The sequence below is a fragment of the Pleurodeles waltl genome, chromosome 9 (genome assembly GCF_031143425.1).
Source record: "Pleurodeles waltl isolate 20211129_DDA chromosome 9, aPleWal1.hap1.20221129, whole genome shotgun sequence".
Classification (NCBI taxonomy): domain Eukaryota; kingdom Metazoa; phylum Chordata; class Amphibia; order Caudata; family Salamandridae; genus Pleurodeles; species Pleurodeles waltl.
Genome location: NC_090448.1, coordinates 381,587,741 through 381,609,265, shown reverse-complemented (window position 1 = coordinate 381,609,265; position 21,525 = coordinate 381,587,741). Strand labels below are relative to the sequence as shown.

At 41.4% G+C, this 21,525-nt stretch overlaps 1 protein-coding gene across 2 annotated transcripts in view; it reads right to left on the bottom strand.

Moving 5' to 3' along the window:
- Positions 1–1,466: 1,466 nt before the first annotated feature.
- LOC138259339 (uncharacterized) overlaps positions 1,467–21,525 on the bottom strand; it is a 640,620-nt gene continuing 620,561 nt past the window's right edge. For both annotated transcript variants that reach the window (XM_069206979.1, XM_069206981.1), the window contains one exon: positions 1,467–4,382. In XM_069206979.1, the coding sequence (XP_069063080.1) occupies positions 2,977–4,382 (1,406 nt within the window). In that variant the 3' untranslated portion in view covers positions 1,467–2,976. The remainder of the gene's footprint in view (positions 4,383–21,525) is intronic.

The following is a 21,525-nucleotide window of genomic DNA, read 5'->3' as shown; positions in this document are numbered from 1 at the left end:
CTCTGTGCTATGATAGGTAGTAGAGTTTGGAGCTGCCAAGAGTTGCACATATTGGGAACAGGCGCAAACCCTGAGGATCCGGCCACGCTGACACTTTCCCAGGACGAGAACAATGAAGACACTGACTGGAGCTGAAGATGCAACAATAGTGTTACCTGACAAGCCGGATGATGAGGACATCGTAAAGTGTACCAATCAACTTCTTGTGAAAACTGAAACATTAGAATTCATAGATTTGGTATAGAAACATTATTGGGTAGAGTATAACCGTACGATTGACTGACCAATAGGGAATTAGGGTATAGTTTAGGTGACGTTGATATAACAAAGTGACAGAGGAGCATTCCTCCGACGCCAGACTTCAGAATCGAGAATTGCTGAGACTTAAGAGAAAAAGAGATTTTAAGAGAGAATCAAGATTATTCTGTCATTGGGCTCATACTCACTAACTGAGAGCCTGATGCTTTGCTGATCGACTGATGACCTGAGGACTTGGACTGATTATGATTGCTGACCCCTACCGTGGACAGGTATATATGATGAAGTGTGACTTTTATGCCTTTTCTTTCTAGGCACCAACTGCGCTGCTTTTGACAGATCCATAGTTAGATGTTTTTTCTAAATTTGTGTTCTAAATTGTTTTGCATCAAGTCCAACATGCTGATGCTTATTTGATGTTAGTTAAGGGCACTCAATTGACTGATAATTACAGGGACTAATGATTGACGAGTTATCTTGCTGAAATTCTATGTACATTATACACTTTGTCCCAACTGACTATTGATTTGTACTGTAGCTTTAGAATGCATTGTGATTAAAGTTTGATTTGATTGCGTTTCTTCCACCGTTTTGGATAACTAGCATTGTTCATAGATGTGTCTTATTTGACTTTTGAGATTAATCTTCATGACTTCAGTATTGGTAAAATAAGGGAAATAAACGTATTAAAATGTTACTAAAGGTGTGGTTATTCATGGCTGAAAGGTCATGGTGTGTGACATTTACTGACTCCATTGATTAATGATTGTGTATTATTGACTATGTACTAGAGCTATGGTGAGAACTTCTTAATACAAGTCAAAAGGTTCAGTGACCAATTTGCGTCCCCTTGTAAGTTTACTTATTAAGGTCTGACGCGCTAACAGGTGTGGAGGTGTGTGTTCAGTGGCAAGTCCCTGCTTTGATGTAGCTCGCCAGGGACTATCCTGCAAAATGCAGCTGCAGCCCCATTTTATTCTCTAGTAGTAGCGAGGGCGACATTTCTTTCCGCCGAGGTAACGATTGGCACCAAGGCCGGCTCTGATGGCCCCACTGGGATCTTTAACCAAGTGCTCTAGTGGAAGGTGGTCACAGTTAAATAGAAAAGAAACGTCACTCAGCCTAACCTCTATTGTTTCAAACGTGGCTAACTGAGTCATAACAAGATATCATATTCAGAAATTGAGGTCACTGGTATGCCATAACAGCTATAGCATCTCTGAAAAAATAAACAATGCGAGAACTCACAGAAAAAGCAAACACTTTTTAAAAAAAAAAACAATTATTTTTATTTTGGTAAATTAATATATACATAAATTATGATAGGAAAAACAATCACCGTCATTTAAAACGACTTTCAACACACACAATTTTCAGTTTCAGATAGACAGCCAAATAGCTAAGAGACTGGTGTAGGGGACGTATAAAAATATTTAAAAAGACAACTGGACAAGTAGACACAGGGCAATGCCCAACTGATGTCTTCCTAAAAGTATGGGCTTTTCTGCATCTCTTGGACATAAATAGTAAGTGAATTGGATTTTTCCCCAATGTTCTCTGGCTGTGCAGTAGAAAAATCTGTTCTCAACCTAGCAGTTGGATTCCACATGACTACCCACTGATGTTGCCTACAAAGGGGGCAGAGAGTGTTACCTAGAAATTCCACCCACGCCTATCACTTTCAAGAAGATCAACAAGCCTATGGAGGAACAAATGTATCATAGTGGACGCTTCACCATAGCCAACCAGGCACCCACCAGCAGAGGTGGAGAGAAGAAACAAAAAGAGATAAAGAACATGGAAAGCAGAGAAGACGAGAAACAATTATATATTAAAATAATTTATGGCGTTACTGTACTGTACTGAATTCCTGATCGAGTTGAGATTATTTTACTAGTGCACCATATTTTTCTACAGTCTGCGCTGTCCAACTACGACTGAAAATACTGTGGCAAGTATTATCAACTTTAGGATTGTCTGAGACGCAGTAGCAAATCAGTGGGAACCAATCGTGGGATATGGCAGTTGCACAGGATCTGCTCTACAAAGGTATTTCTAAAGTTTTGAGAGAAACATTTTTAGTATTTTGAGAATGACAGACAGATTAAAAGTCATAATAGTAATAAAATAACATTATTGGAATTAAATAAGAAGTTTGAAAGGTATAAAGAGGAAAGTGGAGGCGGGGCAGTAAACAAGAAATAATGCTGGATCCAAAAAAATCAACAAAGGAAGCAAAGTGAGGAAAAGGGACAAAAGGTGCAAAGAGATTGTGGTTCTTTAGTAATCCCAAGCCTAGAGTGCCTTTTAAGTATAATAAAATTGAAACTCATTCCCAGAGATAAACTAATATAAACAAAGTCCAGCCATAAAATGTCAATCCAGTCATACAAGTAGAACTTTTCAGAGCTGTTTAACTCTTGAAAAAGTTTTTTTTTTTTGTTTCTCACAGTGGAACAAGGGAACACTGCTCAGCGAGACTGAAGTAAATCAGAATTCAGTTCCGGAAACTCCAAAGAATAATGCGCTCAGTGGAAACGTGGCTGCTCCCTTGAATTTTGGTAAGGGGAAGTGCACTTCTACACGCAGGATACCCTTGACAAAACTGTGCACGTACTTGGAATGCATTGGATACAGAGTTAATTTTGAATTTCCTTACATTGGATCACAAATCTACAGCACTGCCTACGCCGAGGTCAGGCCTTACCGTATGATAATTTAGGGAACTGCAGTATTCACATGCCGGTCAGCCTGAAGGTGTTTCACCAGCCAATCTGGGGTGGAAGCCTCACAGGTGAAAAGTAGGGGATCTGAATTCTCAAAATCAGCATCCACGTTTTCGTGGCATACACTGGGATGTTTCTGCGGTAATTGACTCTTCACCAAAATATCTTGTTCTGATTTGGGCTCAATTTCCTCCCTCCTACTTCTTGGCCCCCCAAATGTCAGAGTTATGTGCTTTCGACTGATAAAGATTTGGCGACTGCAGCCACTCACCAATTTCACAGGGCTCTTTAGGGGCTGTATGCCGGTTTCACCAGTCACCTGACTGTCCGTATCTGCCTCTATCTGAGAAGGTGATACATCCACACATCGCTCACATGGGTCATCAATATTCAGGGAAGTGGCCGCTGCAGCCCTTATGGCCAAAGCACTCTCGTGGCTGAGAGAGCGCCCGTACCTTCTAGCTCCTTGGCGTCTCAGTGTTCTTTCTCGACCTTCCATGTCCCTGTTCTCAGGAAGACTCCCATATGGCTGAACTGGGGAACAATGCAAGTTCAGTGCCAACTTACGAACACTTCTGTTTGGTGCAACCGGCTTAGAGTACGTGTGGAATCTCGAAATATGGCCATTCTGAAACCTGTCTGTGTGCAAGGTATTTTCCCACTTTGGGGGTGAAGGGCTCTCCAAAAATATATTTGCACTTTGTTGTGCTTCGCCTCCTGAGACCTGTAGACTGGCCATTTCAATGTTCTCCAAGACACTATCCTCATTGCTTTGTTTGTCCTCCATATTTTGAAGTACCAATGGCAGTTCAAGCTCAAGTTTATGATGAATTTCGGGGTCATGATTCACATCAATGTGGATGGACTGCGGTCCAAAAGGGATACTCCCATCAGCATCTCTAACCAGCTTCTCATCTGTGATATCTGCGTTCCCAAAAGAGGAATCACATCTGTCAGACTCCTGCAGCTCCTTACAGCCTGGTGGCGATGACAGTGTAGCTTCACGCAGAGCTTCTGAAAGCTCATCCTCCACTGTCTCAGAGATGTTCTCTGGCAAACTCAGGGAGCGGCGTAGCCCACATGGCTTTGTTAACTTTTTCTGATGTTCATGAATGTCAGTAAGCTGGTGATTAACAGGAAGGTCCCCAGCCTTCCAGTTTCCTATTCTCCCTTGAGAGAGTCGGCACTGCTCACGTGTAGTGAACCATCTCCTCCAGGATGGGGGGCTTTCCATTGCAGGAGCAAAAGTTAGGAAAGAAGTGGTGGCCTTACTGTTCTTGATTCTGACCTCTGATATCAATGTTCTCTGCATCTCTTCAGCAGAGAAAAGTATGCTGTCCCCATTGATGGATGATGTCTTGGAAAGAGTTTCACCAGAAATAGATTTAATTGCGGCAACTGAAAAAAGAAGAACCAATATTACAAACATTATATTAATCAAATACACTCCAAACATTTAATCCGAAACTAAATATCACTCAGACTGGGTAAATTTGGATGTGTAAAATAAAGCTTTGTCAAAGCCAGTAGGCCTGGCATTGCCTGCCAGCCTTTTGACTTCGTCAATGCTTGTTTTGTGGTACATTTTGCAAAATAATATTGTTTGGGGAACAGTGACATCCTTGGCAATCAAAACCAAGCTTTGGCATAGCCAATAGGTCTTGCCTTTAGGACCTTTTAAGTGTATAGCCATGCAGCCTATTAGCCTGGGTGCTGTGCGGTCACGTATTGAAGAATTATACAGTTATTACACACTGAGTCATGCATTCTGATTAAGAATAACATGATTGCACCTGGAACAGAATTAAATATTGGTTGGTGCAGTGGAGAATAGTGACTTGTGTATATTTAAAGTGCTACGAGGACAGAGCATGTGTGAATATGTGGGTTATTATTTATAACTTGCTCTACACAGTATAATATAGACTGCTACAAAATTCACAAAAAGATTTAAGATAAAATATAGATTTCAAAAATACCCAGAGTGTACATCATGCATTTTTTGTACATAACTGTCACTTCAACACCTAGTCAGTGATTTAAATACAGTTTCATTTGAAAGCACACACTTCACAGCACAGCTGTTAACCTTTTGCGCTAGTCCTGTAGGGGAGCAGATGTTCAAGGAGCTGCAGGGAGGTAGCAGGATGAATGCAAGAATGTCAGCAACATGGGAGGTGGTGGGAGTGACGAATGCAGCAATAAAATGCAAGCAGCTACAGGCGTCAAAGCTGAAAACGCACCCACCAAAACACGTAGGAATCAGAGGGGGAAAAAATAGTCCCACAAAATGAACAAATAAAGAACCAAAGCGTAGACATACAGTGCTTGGGCCATGCTCTGTGGGAGGAAACAAGACAAACCAGCATTTGCAATGCAATGGGTCTCAAGTTTGGTTGAGTTAGAGCTATTAGCGTCATAAATTCCTAAATGGACTTTTCTTGCCACATAAATTGAAAATGAAAGGTAAAACAGTTGACAGAATCAAGTCAGTTCAAAGCCTCACGTCTGCCATGAGCATGAGAGTTATTGGCTCCCTGCGTGAATGTCTAGAAAGGATCGCTGCTGGGATGGAAGGCAAACCGGAGGAGGGGCCTTCACACGCTGTAACAGAAGAAAGCGTGACGTAGTGTGATGGCCAACAAAAACATTCACTTAGTGAAATCGCCTGGAAGGGAACTCAGCACACAAAGGAGAGATTTCACAAAATGTACCAATAAAAATTAAGCATTTAAGACAAGCACAACAGAAAATGAATAGCAGGAGTAGGTGTGGTTAAAAGCCCACAGAGAGATTGCAACAGGCCAGAGCACTGGTGTGCTCGACCCTAAAATGGGGCAAACGTTTGGAAAATTGAATCTTAGCTATGGTTAAGTGGCAGTTTGTTTTATGAATATATTAGATAAGCTAATACCTTTGGTTCCATTTGACAGATCTGTAGAAAATAATAAATTCAGTTTAGTTTCGTTACAACAAGCTTCATGCAAGGCTCTTAACTCTTATGGTCCTGCAAAGCACTGGGAGGAGGGGAATGGAGAATTGTGTTTCCGTTGCTCACACAATCATATTTCAGTGACTGTTGGGTTTCGTGTCATAACCTTTCACATTCCTTCACTAAAGTTTTTTGGAAATTCTGTTTTTTCGTTCAATAAACTAGGTTTGTCTTCTGGTGTTGATAGCATTAGTATGTCTTAAGGATATTAGGGGTACCGTGCAAGAAATGTGACTGTCTCTTTGTGGGCAACTTTGAAATGTACTTCCGATTTTCAGCTACTTCAAACCTTCCTGAGGCAGAACAATTTTAAATTATCGTTATATGCTAAACTTTTAGAAACTGGGGCAGGAAAAAACAGCTAAAATCTCAGGCTGCCCGGCATCTGCCGGGTAAAAGTCAAAGGAAACCTTCAAAAGTACGTGGACAGCAGCTTCATTTCTTTTTGTGCTTGGATCTAGATTGAGTTTCTCTACATTATTTTTAAAAGAATTCAGTGTCTAACCAGCTGCTTTTTGCACGGGAAGGGGGGGCATTGGGAGACAGGATCATGGAGGATGTTCAATGCACTAATGTATAAAAATGCACATAGCGCTTGAAATGTTAGCTTTAATTGCTCAGTATTCATAATCCCAAACAAATCCTCCCTCACAATTGGCATTCTCCATGCACAGTGACAATTCATCTCTACTCGGGATTTTCACCATTCAAATGGGTGAAACTGATCAATTCCCCCTCCGCAATTCACTCTCCGTTCCTTGTTCCACTCTCTCCTCTTTCTACGTATGCATTCATTAGGTGGACAGTGACCTCTGACTATTAAGATAGAGAAAGGGTACAGGGGCTGACAAGAATAGGATGGAGAGGTAAACAGAACAGTATGATGAGAGAGGTGACCTAACAGGCAAAGGGAGGTAGAGAAAAATGAGGCAGAGGGACCTGTGAAGTGGGGAGAGAAGTAAAGCAAAGAAGAAAGGCGAGTTACTCTGGAAAAAAGACAAAGGCAGAAAGAGAAAGAGGTAAGTAGAGAAAGAGGTGGAGCTATAGGTACATTTTTAGAGAGTTGTAGAGATAGAGAGAGCGAGCGAATAAAGTGCACCAAGGCAGAAAGACAGGTGAGGATGTGAGAGGGATAAAGGGAAAAGCTAAGTAGAGAGGCAAGAGAGAAAAAGGCAAAATAATAAAAGGTGAAGACAAGTCAGATGAAAAGAAGTGAGGCAGAGAGAAAAATAGAAGTATGGAAGAGGTGATTTAGAGAAAAAATGAAGCAGAGAAAGAGGTAGAGGGACGGTGAGAGGGTTGTGCGGTGGAGTTACTTGAAATGGAGGAGGGGCGAGGTACAGAGAGAGTTCAGGTAGATAGAGAAGTAGCGGTAGGCACCGAGTGGTACAGAGGTGAGGTTTTGTGTGTGCCTGCAGAGAGAATGAGTTGGGCACAGAGGTGAAAGTCAAACTATAAGTGAGGTAGAGAGTAAAGGCAGAGACGGTAGATTCATGGGAGGTAGAGCTGGATATACAGAGGCAAAATGAGAGGGGAGGCAGAAATAAGGATTTTTTTATTTGTCACTGAATGGCTGAGAGGATGAGGGTTAAGGTTGGACATGCTTAAATGTCAAATGATAACAAAATATAGCTTATGTACTTCATATGTTACCTAGGGGTCCCGGAGAATTACCCGCAATGCCTACTGCGTCCACGGCTTAAAGAGGCTCTGCATATAACTGAACAGAAATCAAAGGTACACGGACAGTGTACTGTGAAGTAGGGATCCCTGAACGATGTAGTTGAGACGTCAGGAAGGTTATGAATTCCTTAGCACCGCTTTAGAGCTCAATTAATTTGAGTGATATTCTAGTGTAATTAAAATTATTCACAAGACTTGTGTGGTAATTCTAACAAGTGTATCTGCAGCTGGACAGGCACAGCGTGAGACAACAAAAGGCAGCACTTCAAAAGGAAAACAAACACTTGCATTTTCATCTGACTGTGCTCGCTTTTAAAACCCAAAAAATATTTAGTTCTGCACAGATTACTAAAGGGGGTGACAAAACAGGCACCTGACATGCACTTGCATAATAAAAGCAATGCATTAAAACGTACTTTCTTTGAACTCCCTTCCCCCATTCTGTTCAGCTGCAGGAAGGCAGCGTAGAGGACATGTGAGAAGCGCTGGGGAAAGACTTAAAAAAATTAAAGGGCCATGCGGTGCCCCAGAGACAGTAACTGAGTTGTGTGTGGCGCAGCAGCTTTCCGTGGTGGCAGTGGAAAGCAGGACTGCACTGCTGCCGCTCACTTGTCTTCAGCCTGCACCATGAGGCCTCAAGGTCGCTTGTTGGGTTAGAGGATTGGGGGGGAAGGGCTGTTAGGCAGGGGCAGCTGTGATCTAAAACCCTGACCTTTCGGCACAACTTAGGGGGAGAAACTGAATTTAAAAAAGAAAAACTGAAGCATTTCTGCTCTCCCGCCGCTATGGAGTGTGTACAGGAGAGACAAAGGAAATAAGATGACTTAATTGGTACTTTTGCAAAGCGCTCAAATACCCAAAGCACCATGGAGCACGAAGGGGACAGACTAAAGAAACAAGTGGGCCTCCGCCCTCGCATAGACCAAATGTGACCAAGAGAACAGCCTGATTTATACAGTCTTGTTTACATCTAAGCTAAACGCAGAGCAAGAATGCTCCTCAAATGAAAAGGCAAGCTTCCCAGGACATGAGCAGGAAACAAAGTAAAAAAAAAAAAAGTCCCCTACAGACCAGATAAACAGGACAATGCGTAATTATACAGTAGTTGGTCCATGCTCCCACACAGAAGGAGGGACAAAGAGGCATGACCAACCACTAGCAACTAAGGATTTGTAAAGGACACTTCTTCCATCAAATGAAATTGCTTTGAACCCACAGTATAAGTATACTCAAAAAGTATACAAGAGGGCCAATGCTTACGCTTGACCTAAAATGGAAGGAAAACAGGAAGGATTCACTACTAGCAAGCAAGTATTTTGGAAGGACAATCCAAGCGATGAGTAAAAAAGCAGTGGGTGAAATTTAAGCCCACAAATTGTATACAACCGGTCTCGAAAGTCTAACCTAAAACATTGGCTAAAATCAAAAATGTTTGTGGTCTCAAAAACAAACACGCCCATGACAGTCCTTAGCACCTGAAGGGAATTGATATGGGTGTGGATGTGCTCAGTGTGACAGGGCAGAATGCAGTCACTCACAGTGAAGTTAGCCAATGGGTGACAGTCTGCCCCCATGCCTATATTGCTGTGGGCAGAAGAAAAATGTGAATTACAAAATTAATTTAATGGATGCAAAGGGAAGACTAAAAGCCCCTATAAGTGTACTGAACATATAATTTTAGTAAAAATCAAAGGGTCTTGGCTAGTTGCAGAACCAATAAATTACATTGATTGCATTTTTGCAGTGACTTTCAAAAGGAATTTTACAAATTTCTGCTCCACCCAGAATTCAGAGAGCAACAGATATTTAGCCAAACCACATGATATTTTCTACTCAGTTCACAGTACCCTGCATTCATATAAATCTCACCCCAAGAGTGCTGGTGTCTCGGTGCATGGGGCTCATCCATCTTGGAGGTTTATTTTTTCCGAATAAAGTATAACAAACCATTGAAAGATTGCAACTCGGCCAGTGCATGCATATACAGATCAGATCTTTTCGCAAAAATAAGTAAACATCTCTGTTCCAATTATTATTTTGGAAAGAGAAAACTTCATAAAGGGGCACATTTGGTTACTTGGAATTACAAGTACAAAACAAAATCTGAGAGGCACAGTCTGAGGAGACAAAGTGACCTGCAGCTTGCTTAGCATTGCTTTTCTGTGGTCTCAATCGTAGAGCGGGAGAGAGAATGAGAGTTAGTCTCAAACGTGGTAGTAACTCAGACTTTTTGAGCAGGGCCTGATCTGTTAAAAGCTTTTGTGGGACCAAGGTCAAACACAACTTCCCATTCCACTTCTTCATATTATGTTTTCAGGAACGCTGGGGGCTAGTGGTGACTCTTAATGCACACTTGACCAGTAACATTGGTAACAAGGTTCTAAGAGTTGAAGACTTCACAAGAGGGTGTTGAGGTTCTCCCACAAAGAATTTCTGTAAAAAATAGGTGGCACATTTTCTACATTCATGAATATTGGGAGTGTTTGCAGTGTGAAGTCCCTTCTAGATTTCCATGATGAGCATAATTTCATCACCTAGTCGTTAGGTCCAGAAGTGTATGCTGTATTTTCTTTTTGTTTGGGTGTTGACTTGGGTGGAAACCTATGATTCATTATGGCATTGACCATATGCCTAAAATGCCCGATTATGTGACTTCCATTTTAGATCCTTTCTGTCTGCCATTGGGTTTGAAGGTGCACATACAGAGTTTTTGAGCAAAGGATACATATTGTCAAACACTGCTGGAGGTTGAACATCGCGTGTAGGTGGAGACAGGTTTTTAATGTGTACCTTCAACAGATCTGAGCTTGTGCAACATTGATTGAAATCTGAAAAAATGTAAAGCAACTTTACAGAGGGTTGGGGCTTACAAGTTGCAAACTATTCGGGTTACCCTGACCTGCTTCAGGGGATGTGTGGCAAATTGTGCATTTTAAAGCACATTTGCACAAAATCATCAAGGGAACTGAAAAGGCTCAATTAAGGTTTTAGATAGACTCGAGCATAATACTCATACTGTGGTGGCTCTATACCAATTTTATACCACCTGTGTTTGTACTAGGACCAGTCAGGAGATGCCAGGGTAATGGACAGCAAGGCGGCGTTTAACTGCCCCATCCGCTGTCGAACTAAGCTGTACTTTATAGACTACAGATTGGTAGGAGAGATGTTGTGAGTTATTCAGTTAAACTGCACCAGGTGTAATGTGTAGGTTAACTATAGTCTGTGGAATACAAGTATCATATGGATTGGGGATGCACATGTTACACTCCGGAAACCTTACTTCTCTGTAAGAGGAGGGGCATGAAATTATAACCAGTTTTTGATGATGATGTATACCATGAATGTTAGTGAAAACATAAAAAATAAATACTCGCAGACTCAAAAAATGAACTTAAGTTTCATATTAGCACGGTAAGCACAGTGTTAAATATTCACGAGTGTGCACAATTCAAAAACGTCATCGCTTAAAAACAAACTATAAGTCCAGAATGTTGTTTACTTGCATTTTTCATAGCCTAAGATAAGGAAATGTTTTCTGCTGAGCTGTATTTATGCTGTAATGCTTGTTGATGCGTTATTCTTCGACCCAGTATAAAGCCTTAGTAGCCCATCTACTTTATCATCTCCGAAAATGGAAATAAAATATACATTCACATCAGGAAATATGTTCTTATTCACGAATCGGCAGAATTCACTTATGTATACCCAGTTTGTTGCAGTAACTCCCTCATGTAGGAAGGGCTTCCAGTAACAAATTAACATTTAAATGACAAAAATAAATATACGCTGTGCCTCATCGAAATAACACAGTTAATTGTTGCTTTTTATGCTTACTGTGAGCATTTTTATTAGTGTTCTTCTGTAGGAAGCAGTGACCTTTTACACATCTGGCCAAATATATAACACTCATCTAAACAGCTGATGTTGAGTCTTGAGTGGTATAGGTATCATCCCAAACTTGCCGCCCTAAAAGGAGCTTAGAGGGCACTAGTAACTTATCAAAACATATCTGTCATATCTAAAAGCTCCCATTTACCTCTTCCCTCTAAAGCTCTGAGTACCGATTCGTAAGTAAGAGTTTCTAAGTCGCTGCATTATTGCTTGAAGCTCATATGTGACCCAAGACTTTACTGTGTGTGTCCAGTTTAAGGTCGCAGCACAGACAGGTCAAATATTTTTCAGATCCTACAATGTAGGGCTCCCTCACCATATATCACAGAAGAGACATTATAACTGTCCAATCTGTAATAAAGTTTACATGGCTGAGTTTAAGTCATGTTAGGGGAATAATTCTAGTGCTTAAAAATGCATCTTTTTTACTGTGTTCATCCCAGATGTTTGCGCTCTGGTCATCTGGATACTTTGACCTGTGAAATGGTTGTGATAAGTAAAACAGGCCCAGTCTCTTGTGCTTTGTTTTAAAGGAATTTAGTTATTTTTAAATTGTCTTATCTCAGTCTGGTAAGTTATTGTGAGGGACCACTGTACAGAGTAAAACCGAAGGCTATATTGATCCACCTACTTCTAAAACGGGGCCTGTGGTTGCATATTACAAGCAGGCGCTACTGCAGAATAAGTCCCAGACATACAACATGTAAAACAAGCACCAAACCCTTTAAATGTTATTGTGTTTTATAGGAAAAGTGCAATCATATCCAAATTGACAAGCTGTAGGTAAGCTGAATATACTAGGGATGATGTTAAATTCATCCCATTTATTAGCTTTAAAACAGTTTAGGAAAACAGAATATTTTCAGTCTGTTAGTTCAGTTGAATTAAACACACAAAAAGGAGGTGACAGGAATACTGCATGCTAATAATGTAAACTACTGACAATTACTCTGCGTAACATTTATAACCATGGTTTATCACGCACCCTGCCACTCTAAGTAGAGACCCTCCATATGCAAATCAGTCTGGGCCCTGCTCCAATACGAACCGTCTAGCCTCAAATGCCAAGCCAGGTCCCCTCCAAACAGGAACATTAGCAATCCAAGACTGGTGTTTTGTCCTACTTAGGTCTCATCAGTGAGATGTAGCTTGTGTCATGCGGCACAGTGAGCATAGGACCCACCCACGTCTGGGCATATCTATAGCAGTTCAGGCATCTGATGCAACAAACTGGCTGAGAGGATGCAATGGCAAAAACACAGGAAGAGTTTAAAAAAAAAAAAAAAAAAAAACCTTCCATGTCAAGAGTTCAAATCGTAAAGAGGAAGATCGGTCTTCTAATGTTACTACTGCAAAAATGTGTGCGTTTTATGTTTGCTTATGCCTCAGCAAAATTGTTCCCTTACCTGTATTGTTCTGGCAGTATAAACTGCACATCGACTAGATTGCAGGACTGACAAGGTGTATATTTAGGAGGGCGTGGTTTTGGGGGGGGGGGGGGGGGGGGTGAGAGAGTGCCTCTCTCTCCCTCATGTAATAACACACTCACGCTGTGGGGGCCTCAGTGCACTGTGAGGGACCTGAACCTAAGTCCCCACAAAGTAATGTCTTCCAAATTATAGAAAATCACTTCAGAAACATTTCGCCAAGTTTCGCAACTTTTCAAAAAATTGCCTTATGGGGAACTGTGTTACATAAAGTGCGTTTATTTTTTTGCTCAGCTCTGCCCCTATAGACAGGAACCAGTATTGCAGTCTTAAACACACCAAGGACTCTTAACACTTTAGTAATCTGATGCCCTGTCTCCCTGCAGATAGCATAGTCTAAATGGCACCAGCATGATTTGCAGTTTCAGTAATTCTACATTACCCTTGCTACAATTCCCGAAATTATGCTATTATGCCACTGTGCATAAACACACGCCATTTGCAATAATAATTTACTGCAGATGCACTGTAATAACAGTGCACAATGCTTTTGTTGTTTGCACTTTTTTAGTGTCAAATGCATTCGCATTTTAAAAGTTGTGAGGACACATTTTATACTATTTTACAATGAACTATAGTGCTGAATGATGGATTTGCACTTCATGGAAGTAAGTCGAAATTATGCATAATTACAATAAAAAATTACATTAATTTTGCACATTCATAATATAAACCGTGTCAACTGCTGTTCAGCATAGTAAACAACATAAGTACCCAACAGGTTTACTTTGTATATTTTGTTTTATTGTTTAAATGACAGACAACACAAACCCATGCACCTTAAAAACGCTTTAATGAAAGACGCAAACCGTTCACTGAAAGAGAAATCATACATCTTGATGGAGCAAACAAAAGAAAAATAACCTTTTGAACAGGTGTAGTTCATTTGTTTGCCTGGTGAGCCAACTTGTACCAAAATGACTAATAGTTATTGTATCCGAATGGAAAATGCTTAAATAAAACAAAACATTCCAATGGGCACTTACTTATTACTTAGGCGCTGTTCACCTGCACGAAATTGCCATATGCCACTACGCCCCTGATTTATACTTTTTTTGCGCCGCATTAGCGTCCTGTTTTGACGTAAAATCGGCGCAAACATACCAAATATTTTGTAGCTTGCGCCGCTTTTATGTCAAAACAGGACGCTAATGCGGCGCAAAAAAAGTATAAATATCTTACATATTAAACTGGTCCTGCTGATGTAAGGTTGCTCACATAAGAATAATTCTATGGATCCTTTTTAAAAAATAAAACCGAACTCTCTGTCAACTGTTCTCTCAACAGTGAAGAAAAGGAAGTAAGGTTTTGGGATGGGCAGCTAAAGATGTGTAAACGAGCGTTTTTGCATATCAAAGGGGACAATTGCTTTACAAGAAACCAGTGTGCTGAAAGCGGTCTGGTTGGTTTCTGTCACAAATTGAGGGTGGGTCCTGCAGGTATAGAAGCACCTCGATTAAGAAGCCTTTCATATGGCAGGTGCAGCTCTGCTACAGAACAATGAAAGAGGTTAGAGTTATACCATTCCTGGGTGTGGATCTCCTCGGAAATCTGACTGCAGCATACAGGGTTTTTGCGCTCGTGGAAGCGATGTACCCATTTTGAATTGGATGAAATAGAATTAATCATATAAGAAGTGAACCATTGTTTCCTGCTTGCTGTTCTATATAAATATATTTTATATAATGACCACAGAATTGTGAGTGAGCGCGTATGTAAGACTGCATTTCTCACCAGTATAGCGTCAAGAACTGTGTTAACTTTAACATTTGCATTTGTGTGTTCCATTTAAGGGGAGGCACTTTATAATTTTAATAATTTATCTCTCTGGTCTCTCTAGTTTTTCCTTTTAAATGCTTACTTCATTGGCATTATATTCCTTGTATTTGCCTAAACAGGAGGAGTGAGCTGCGTTTCTGATATTCACACTTTTTAAAACAGATCTGCAGTCCCGAAATATCTAATTATTTGAAAGAAAGGAGATTCTATATGGATTTTGTACTCAATATTTGTGCATTTGCTTTTTTTTTTTTTTTAAGGAGTATATCAAGTAAAATGTTGTAACCTCACGTTATACACATGAAGTGCAAGTTCGCCTTACACACAAATGTTGGCATGCTTTTACAAGGACAAACTCACTTTTTATGTTCACTACATGTGAATGCACAATCAGAAATAATCAAAGACGGTAATACACGGAAAAGAATGTACTGTGATGTGTAGTGTGGGCATTCCAGAGCATGCATGCCCTGGAGTATTGATGTTTAAACAATTCTCGCACCGCAATCTTAACATGGCAGCGTTCAGAGATTTACCCCAGCCAAGAGTAGGAAGACATTTGTTTCCACTGTGGGAACGGACAGAGTACACCCCAGATATGTTTTGTATTTTTCTAAATAACTTAGTTTCATAATAATTTCTATTATACACAATACAATAAGACATCAAAAATGTATGGCTAAGTATTGTAACATTAGAGACTGTAATCTAAGCTATACACAGTGACTTGCCCAACAGGAACAGTAGGATGAGTTGGAAATACCAATCTTCCCAGGTGAAGTCAAAACAGCTCAGACGCAGCTGTACAATGGAAAGTCTCAGGACAGCAACAGGCTTCACCTTAAGTTCTGTAAGATATTCCAGGGGCAGCTGACTACACACCTCTTGGAACTTTCCCATCTGGCCCTCAAGAGGACAATTAAACCAGACTACCAAAGAAGCTGTGGTGGTTGTGTTGCCAAAGGCTGGCTGTGCCCCACTCTTTTGAATGCAAGATCTTGGAGAAGATCTTGGCTAGTACGCTGCTTTGCATGCTGCCATTTTAGAATGTGTGTGTGTCCCTGGCCATAGCACAGAACCAAATTTGAGACAGTCGTTTCATATCATTAGTAGTGACCAAGCTAGATCCACCAGAGAGACTGCAGCCTTCACAGACATGGAGAAAGCTTTTGACTCTCTTGAATGGATCCTCCTGTAATCAGTCTTAAAACACATTGGCTGTGGGAATGCTATCATTAGATGGGTACAGCTCCTTCACTTGGCTGCGACAGCCTGGTTCAAAAAGGGGAACCTGAACTCCGATGTTTGCTCAGTGCAATGCAGGACAAGTCAGGGGTGTCATTTCCCCACTTTGCTGTTTGTTCTGGCAATGGAGTCCCTGACATGCCACATACTCCATACCAGAATGATACTGGGTGTTCATATCAGTGGTCAGATATATGTCATGTCACTATATCTGGATGGAATTTTATTATGTATGCTTGATTACACCAAAGGTTTGGCTGGACTGCTAAAAGAGCTCCAAAGGTTGGGGCGCAATTTGTCATACAGTAGAACGCTGCAAAGCCCTATCGTTTCCCACTGACCGATATAAGTGCCACATTGATGACTTTGCACATACACGTTTTATAAGCCCTAAACCTTGCACACAAAATAGTTTTTGCTGTCATTTGGTCATACAATCAGGTGTGTAATGTGTGTAGTATCAGAAAATCCCTGCACAAACAGAAGTCTCCAATACTGGTGTTAGGGGCAGCAATTTCTATCAAGGGCACAAGAGGACTCAACTTGGAGGCTTTGTTGTAGAAGAAAACTAGAATCTCTTTGCAAAGTTGTGGAAAAGACTGATTTGTGGATTGTGATGCGGGTGGAGAGATTATTTCCTCAATTATATGGAACACGTATTTAGTTCTGTGTTTGGAAACAAGCCTGTGTGAGGTATCATTGCCCCAAGTTCAAATTTTCTTTCTGCTCTACTAATTGTTATTTTACAGTTATGTGGCATGAGCACACCTTTTGTTTGCATAAAGACAGAATTGCTTCAAGTGCTATGGACAAAGTGGTGGAGAAGGACTAGAGTTGGGCACTGATCTTACTATTTTTAAGCAAACTAGCTTCAGAAGACTGCTTTTGAAAAGCATGTGCAGTTTTTCCAGTGTAATCAATATACTGTACCCCAAGGCTTGAACGCTGGAAATGTATGACATCCACTTTGTAGGATATCAATTATTATACATATAAAATAGGAAGCTGCAGAACTGGATTTAAATGCTTGCAATTGGTCAGCATAATATCTCATTGTTTTTCACTTTAAGAAGGCTATTGACTGGTATAAAATATTGCTGATTGGTCTTTATGGGATAAATGCATGTGTGGAAGCAGAACCCCAAATTCTTAATGGACCCTAAATTTCAGTGATGTGCTTGCATAATGAGCGTGTTTGAGAAGGGGGCACACGCGAGTTGGTGTGTTTGTTCAGGTGGTGTCTATGGCGTGTTGGGAGGGGCCAGTGTGTGCTTTGGCAGGTGAAGTGGCACTCTGTGCAGGTCGAAGGTCCTACTGTGGAGTATGGATTGGTGTAGCAGCAGTGTTTGTTGCAGCATTTGGTGTCGAGGGTATAGAGCCCTGTGATGGTGTATTTGTGGGGGCAGGAGGGCCAGGGGTTGTGGCGCTTGGCACGAAACGGGTGCAGCTGGGCTTGCTTGCATTAGAAACAGTGAGCTGGAAAACCCAGACAAGAAATCCGAGGTAGCGGCTGTGTCACTTGGTTAAATGGTAGCAGCTGGATCAGGCTGGAAAAAGCAGGGACTGGAGGCAATAGGAAAGTGGCAGGCAAGGTGCCCAGGTCCAATCAGTTGGTGGAGGCAGTGGGGTGAGGGGGAAAGTTTTACGGTAAGGACAGTGTTTGCACAATATCTGTCATGGTTGGAGTCACAGCAGTAGTGCCTAATTGATCTGGACCAGGGACTGAACTCCATCCAAAAATGGAGTGGGGAATAAAAAAGGGGGAGAATCATGATCCTTGTTTTCTAGCATTATGAGATATGGGAGGGTAGGGATACGATGGGTCATACTGGAGAGCTGGAACAAATCATCTGTGGCTCTTCTCCTTCCTTGTCTTACCCAGATGCTTGTCAGTCACAGAATATTTAAACTTCCAGGGTATTAAAGTTGTCACTCTAGAAGTTGAGCAAATAGTATTCATACAAAAGAGGTTATTAGGACTCCTCACCTTGGCCATATAATTTATTAACAAAACTAAACCTTCAGATCCTTCAATGACTTCTCCTTAGATAACCTATTGCTTGAACTCATCTCTCACTGTATGAACTCCACATTTGACTCCAACACCCTTCTAAACAACTTCAGCATTTTTTTGGAAAACTATGTGAACCTCCAAACCCCAATGAAAACATTCAAGTGCAAGCCGAAGCCTTCAGCACTCTGGTATTAATACACTGCTGACTATTAATGATCCATTCACTCAAGATAGAAAATGAGAGAAAAACAGACCTCACAAGGAGTGGAATCCCTCCAAGTAATACGCAGACAGCTCATCACAGTCACATTATACAAGCACAATCAATTAAGTCATCAACAGAAGCAGAAAACTTTTCAAGACAATCAGGGAGCGCATCAACTCTGCCAGACCCACCTATACATCACTTATTTGAAAAGTTAAATACCATCTATCCCTTCTTCAGTGAAAAAATACTGAAGATCTGACAGCACATTGACAACTGCAAGCTTGCTTCATCTCTTACTCGTACTCCTTCCTGAAGAATCCGGCTATGATCACCTTTCAAAGCCCTATCTCTCCCAAATCTAACCAACCTACTCAACTCCCTCAAAGCCACTTCTTCTGAAGATGATTTCTTATCTGATCATCAAAGCTCTCTGGGGACGCTTTTTCACTTTAGCTCACCAATGTCAATGCCTTTCTCACTTATGAAAAAGTCATAGAAAGGATTGATGATGATATTGCAATTTGGGGTATCGCACAAAATCCTACCAAAAGCTCTCAAGATAGGCTAAATCCTCACACTCTAAAGAAACCTACACTAGACCTTGATTACCTCTCGCCATCTACTGGCCCATCACTCACTTACTGTTCATCAGCAATCAAATTGAAAAAGTAGTGTATGTTCAACTCCAAAATCACATTAAAGCTAACCATCTCTGCATGACTAGCAGTCAGGCTTCAGATTACACTGCAGCACAGAGACTGCTAACTTATACAATCATAGACAATGCCCTCCTGACCACAGAGGGTGATGACCCCTGCCTCCTCACATTGCTGGACCTCTCAGTTACCTTGGACTCCATCAAACATCCCACCCTAATTTGCCCCTTTAAGTCTCAAATGAGACTCATCGGAAATGTCCTCCACTGCTTCTCCTCCTACCTTTCCAACCAACACCAGTTTGTTGACATGAACACCTTCAAGTCCCAAAAGATTCCTATCACTTGCAGAGACCCCGCTGTTTTATACTGTCCACCATCATCTACAACTTCTATGTGGAGCTGCTTGATGCCCTACTTAAAGATAACAATCAAAATTCATCAATACGCAGATGGCACACAACACTACTTGAAAGTATCCTCTGCTACTGACATCCAACACCTCAAACACTGCTTGCACATCATCCGGACCAAACCAAGACAGAATTCCTGATATTTGCTAACAACAACAAACAAGAAACAGTACAAACCTGGCTTAATAACATGAACATTGACAATTTCAAACCCCAACACTCACCAAATGGCAAGCCATTTGGATTCACAGTGAACTTGAGCCTTATCCTCCAGGAACACATTGGCAAAAAAACAAGAACATCCTGGTACCAGTATCTCTTCTAAAGAAAGTGATGCTGAGTTTTCCAGAAAAAGACTATAGAACTGATTTTCAAGTCATCATACTTTCACAGTTAGATGGTGGTAACACCCTGCTCCATGGCCTCCCAGACTCCAGGCTGGTACTCTTACAGGGCATCCTACAGCACGTCTCAACCAGGGCATGAAGAAATATAATTACATCAACCCCATTCTGATGAAATCAGGGCTCCCCTTGCCAGCCCACACCATCTTCAAAACCAACTGCATCATTTAAAAAGCCATCACAAACAGTACACTCGTTTATTTTACAGACAAGCTCACCATCTCTGGTGATACTTGTAACACCAACAGCAGGGACTCCATCAGACTGAAGACTAGCAAGTGTAAAAAAGATAAAACCAACAGCAAGTCTTTTCCATCTATACACCTGGGATCTGAAAAAACATCCCCAAATCCATCAGGTCTGCCCCAATATTGCTTCAGTTTAGAGAAGAGTTGAACACACACATCTTTGAAGAACACTGCATCATAATGCATTAACAGTTGGCAAACCTCTCACCTATCACTTGTTCACTTTGCTTGTCTTTGACCCTATTCAACAATCATGTGGCTTTTGGCTAGATTTGTGCTCTAGAAGTATCACATAAATACATACATATATTAACATGTATAGCTCCAGCTGTCTGGACAGAGTGATAGGATTAGTGAGTATATGCCAGTGTAGTTCTTTTCTAAGACTGGTTTCCCCTGATACGACCTTTGTTGAAAGCTCCTTCCATGCCATGGGTTACCCTTCTGGTCCTTGTGGCCCTGCAATCACACGTTGGTAGGTTGCACTACAATGAGGTTTGGTGCACTAGGTGCTTCCCTGCATTGTTTTAGTTTTATTTGGATACACCATCACTCCACTTTGATACTCAGTTGCCCCCACATAGTTATTCAATCCAGGAGTATAGATGTATTGTTTAAATTCTTTCAGATCCCTACCCCAATAGACAGTAAAACCTACTTTTTATTCAGTCCAGGCATGTTGAATCCTGAAATGGGTCTCTGGGTTCCGTAGTCAAGATTTGGGAAGACCAGCACATCTGTTCATTTCACTTGAGATAGTGAATCCATGGCAGTTTGCTTCCAGGGTGTTAGAAGGCTTCAGGAATAAACTTGCTTTTACCTCACCTGATGTAATCCTCTCATTTGGTGGCTCACTGGACGGATCATGGCTGTAGTACAGTGCTGCATCATGGGCTGATGCACATGCTTTGTTCTTTATCACGTGTTCATAATTTTGAACATTGATGAGCGGGCTTTGGATGTGACGGACTACCATTTGCTGACTCTGGGTTTTAATATTGGTCCCGGAGTGTTTAAGTATGAGAGGCCTGTTTATTTCTTGGTGGCACCGTATGATGTCCTTCTTGCTTTGCTTCACTTGTTTGGTAATGACTGGGATGAGAAACTGAAACAGAGATAATACTCAGATTGCCTATCAGTAGGGACTTTTGTGTTTGATCCTGGTATTTTTTATTGTGTCCTAATTGCCCATACCTCGCTAGACCCATCGCTAGACCTCTATGACAAACTGGCCACTTTCTTCCACCACAAGATTAAGGACATCTATGACAGCTTCTTCCCTCCGAAACCACCCAGAGTCAGAACGTATGATCGACCCAGCCCCCAGAAACCACCCAACCCATCCTCAGCTGGTCCACACTCACCATAGAAGAGACTGAAATCATTATCAACAGCATTCACTCCGGAGCACCAACAGACCCCTGTCCTCACCACATCTACAACAGAGCCAGTGCATCCATCCCCCATGAACTCCACAAGGTGCTAAACTGCTACATCACAACAGTCATCTCCCCGAAGA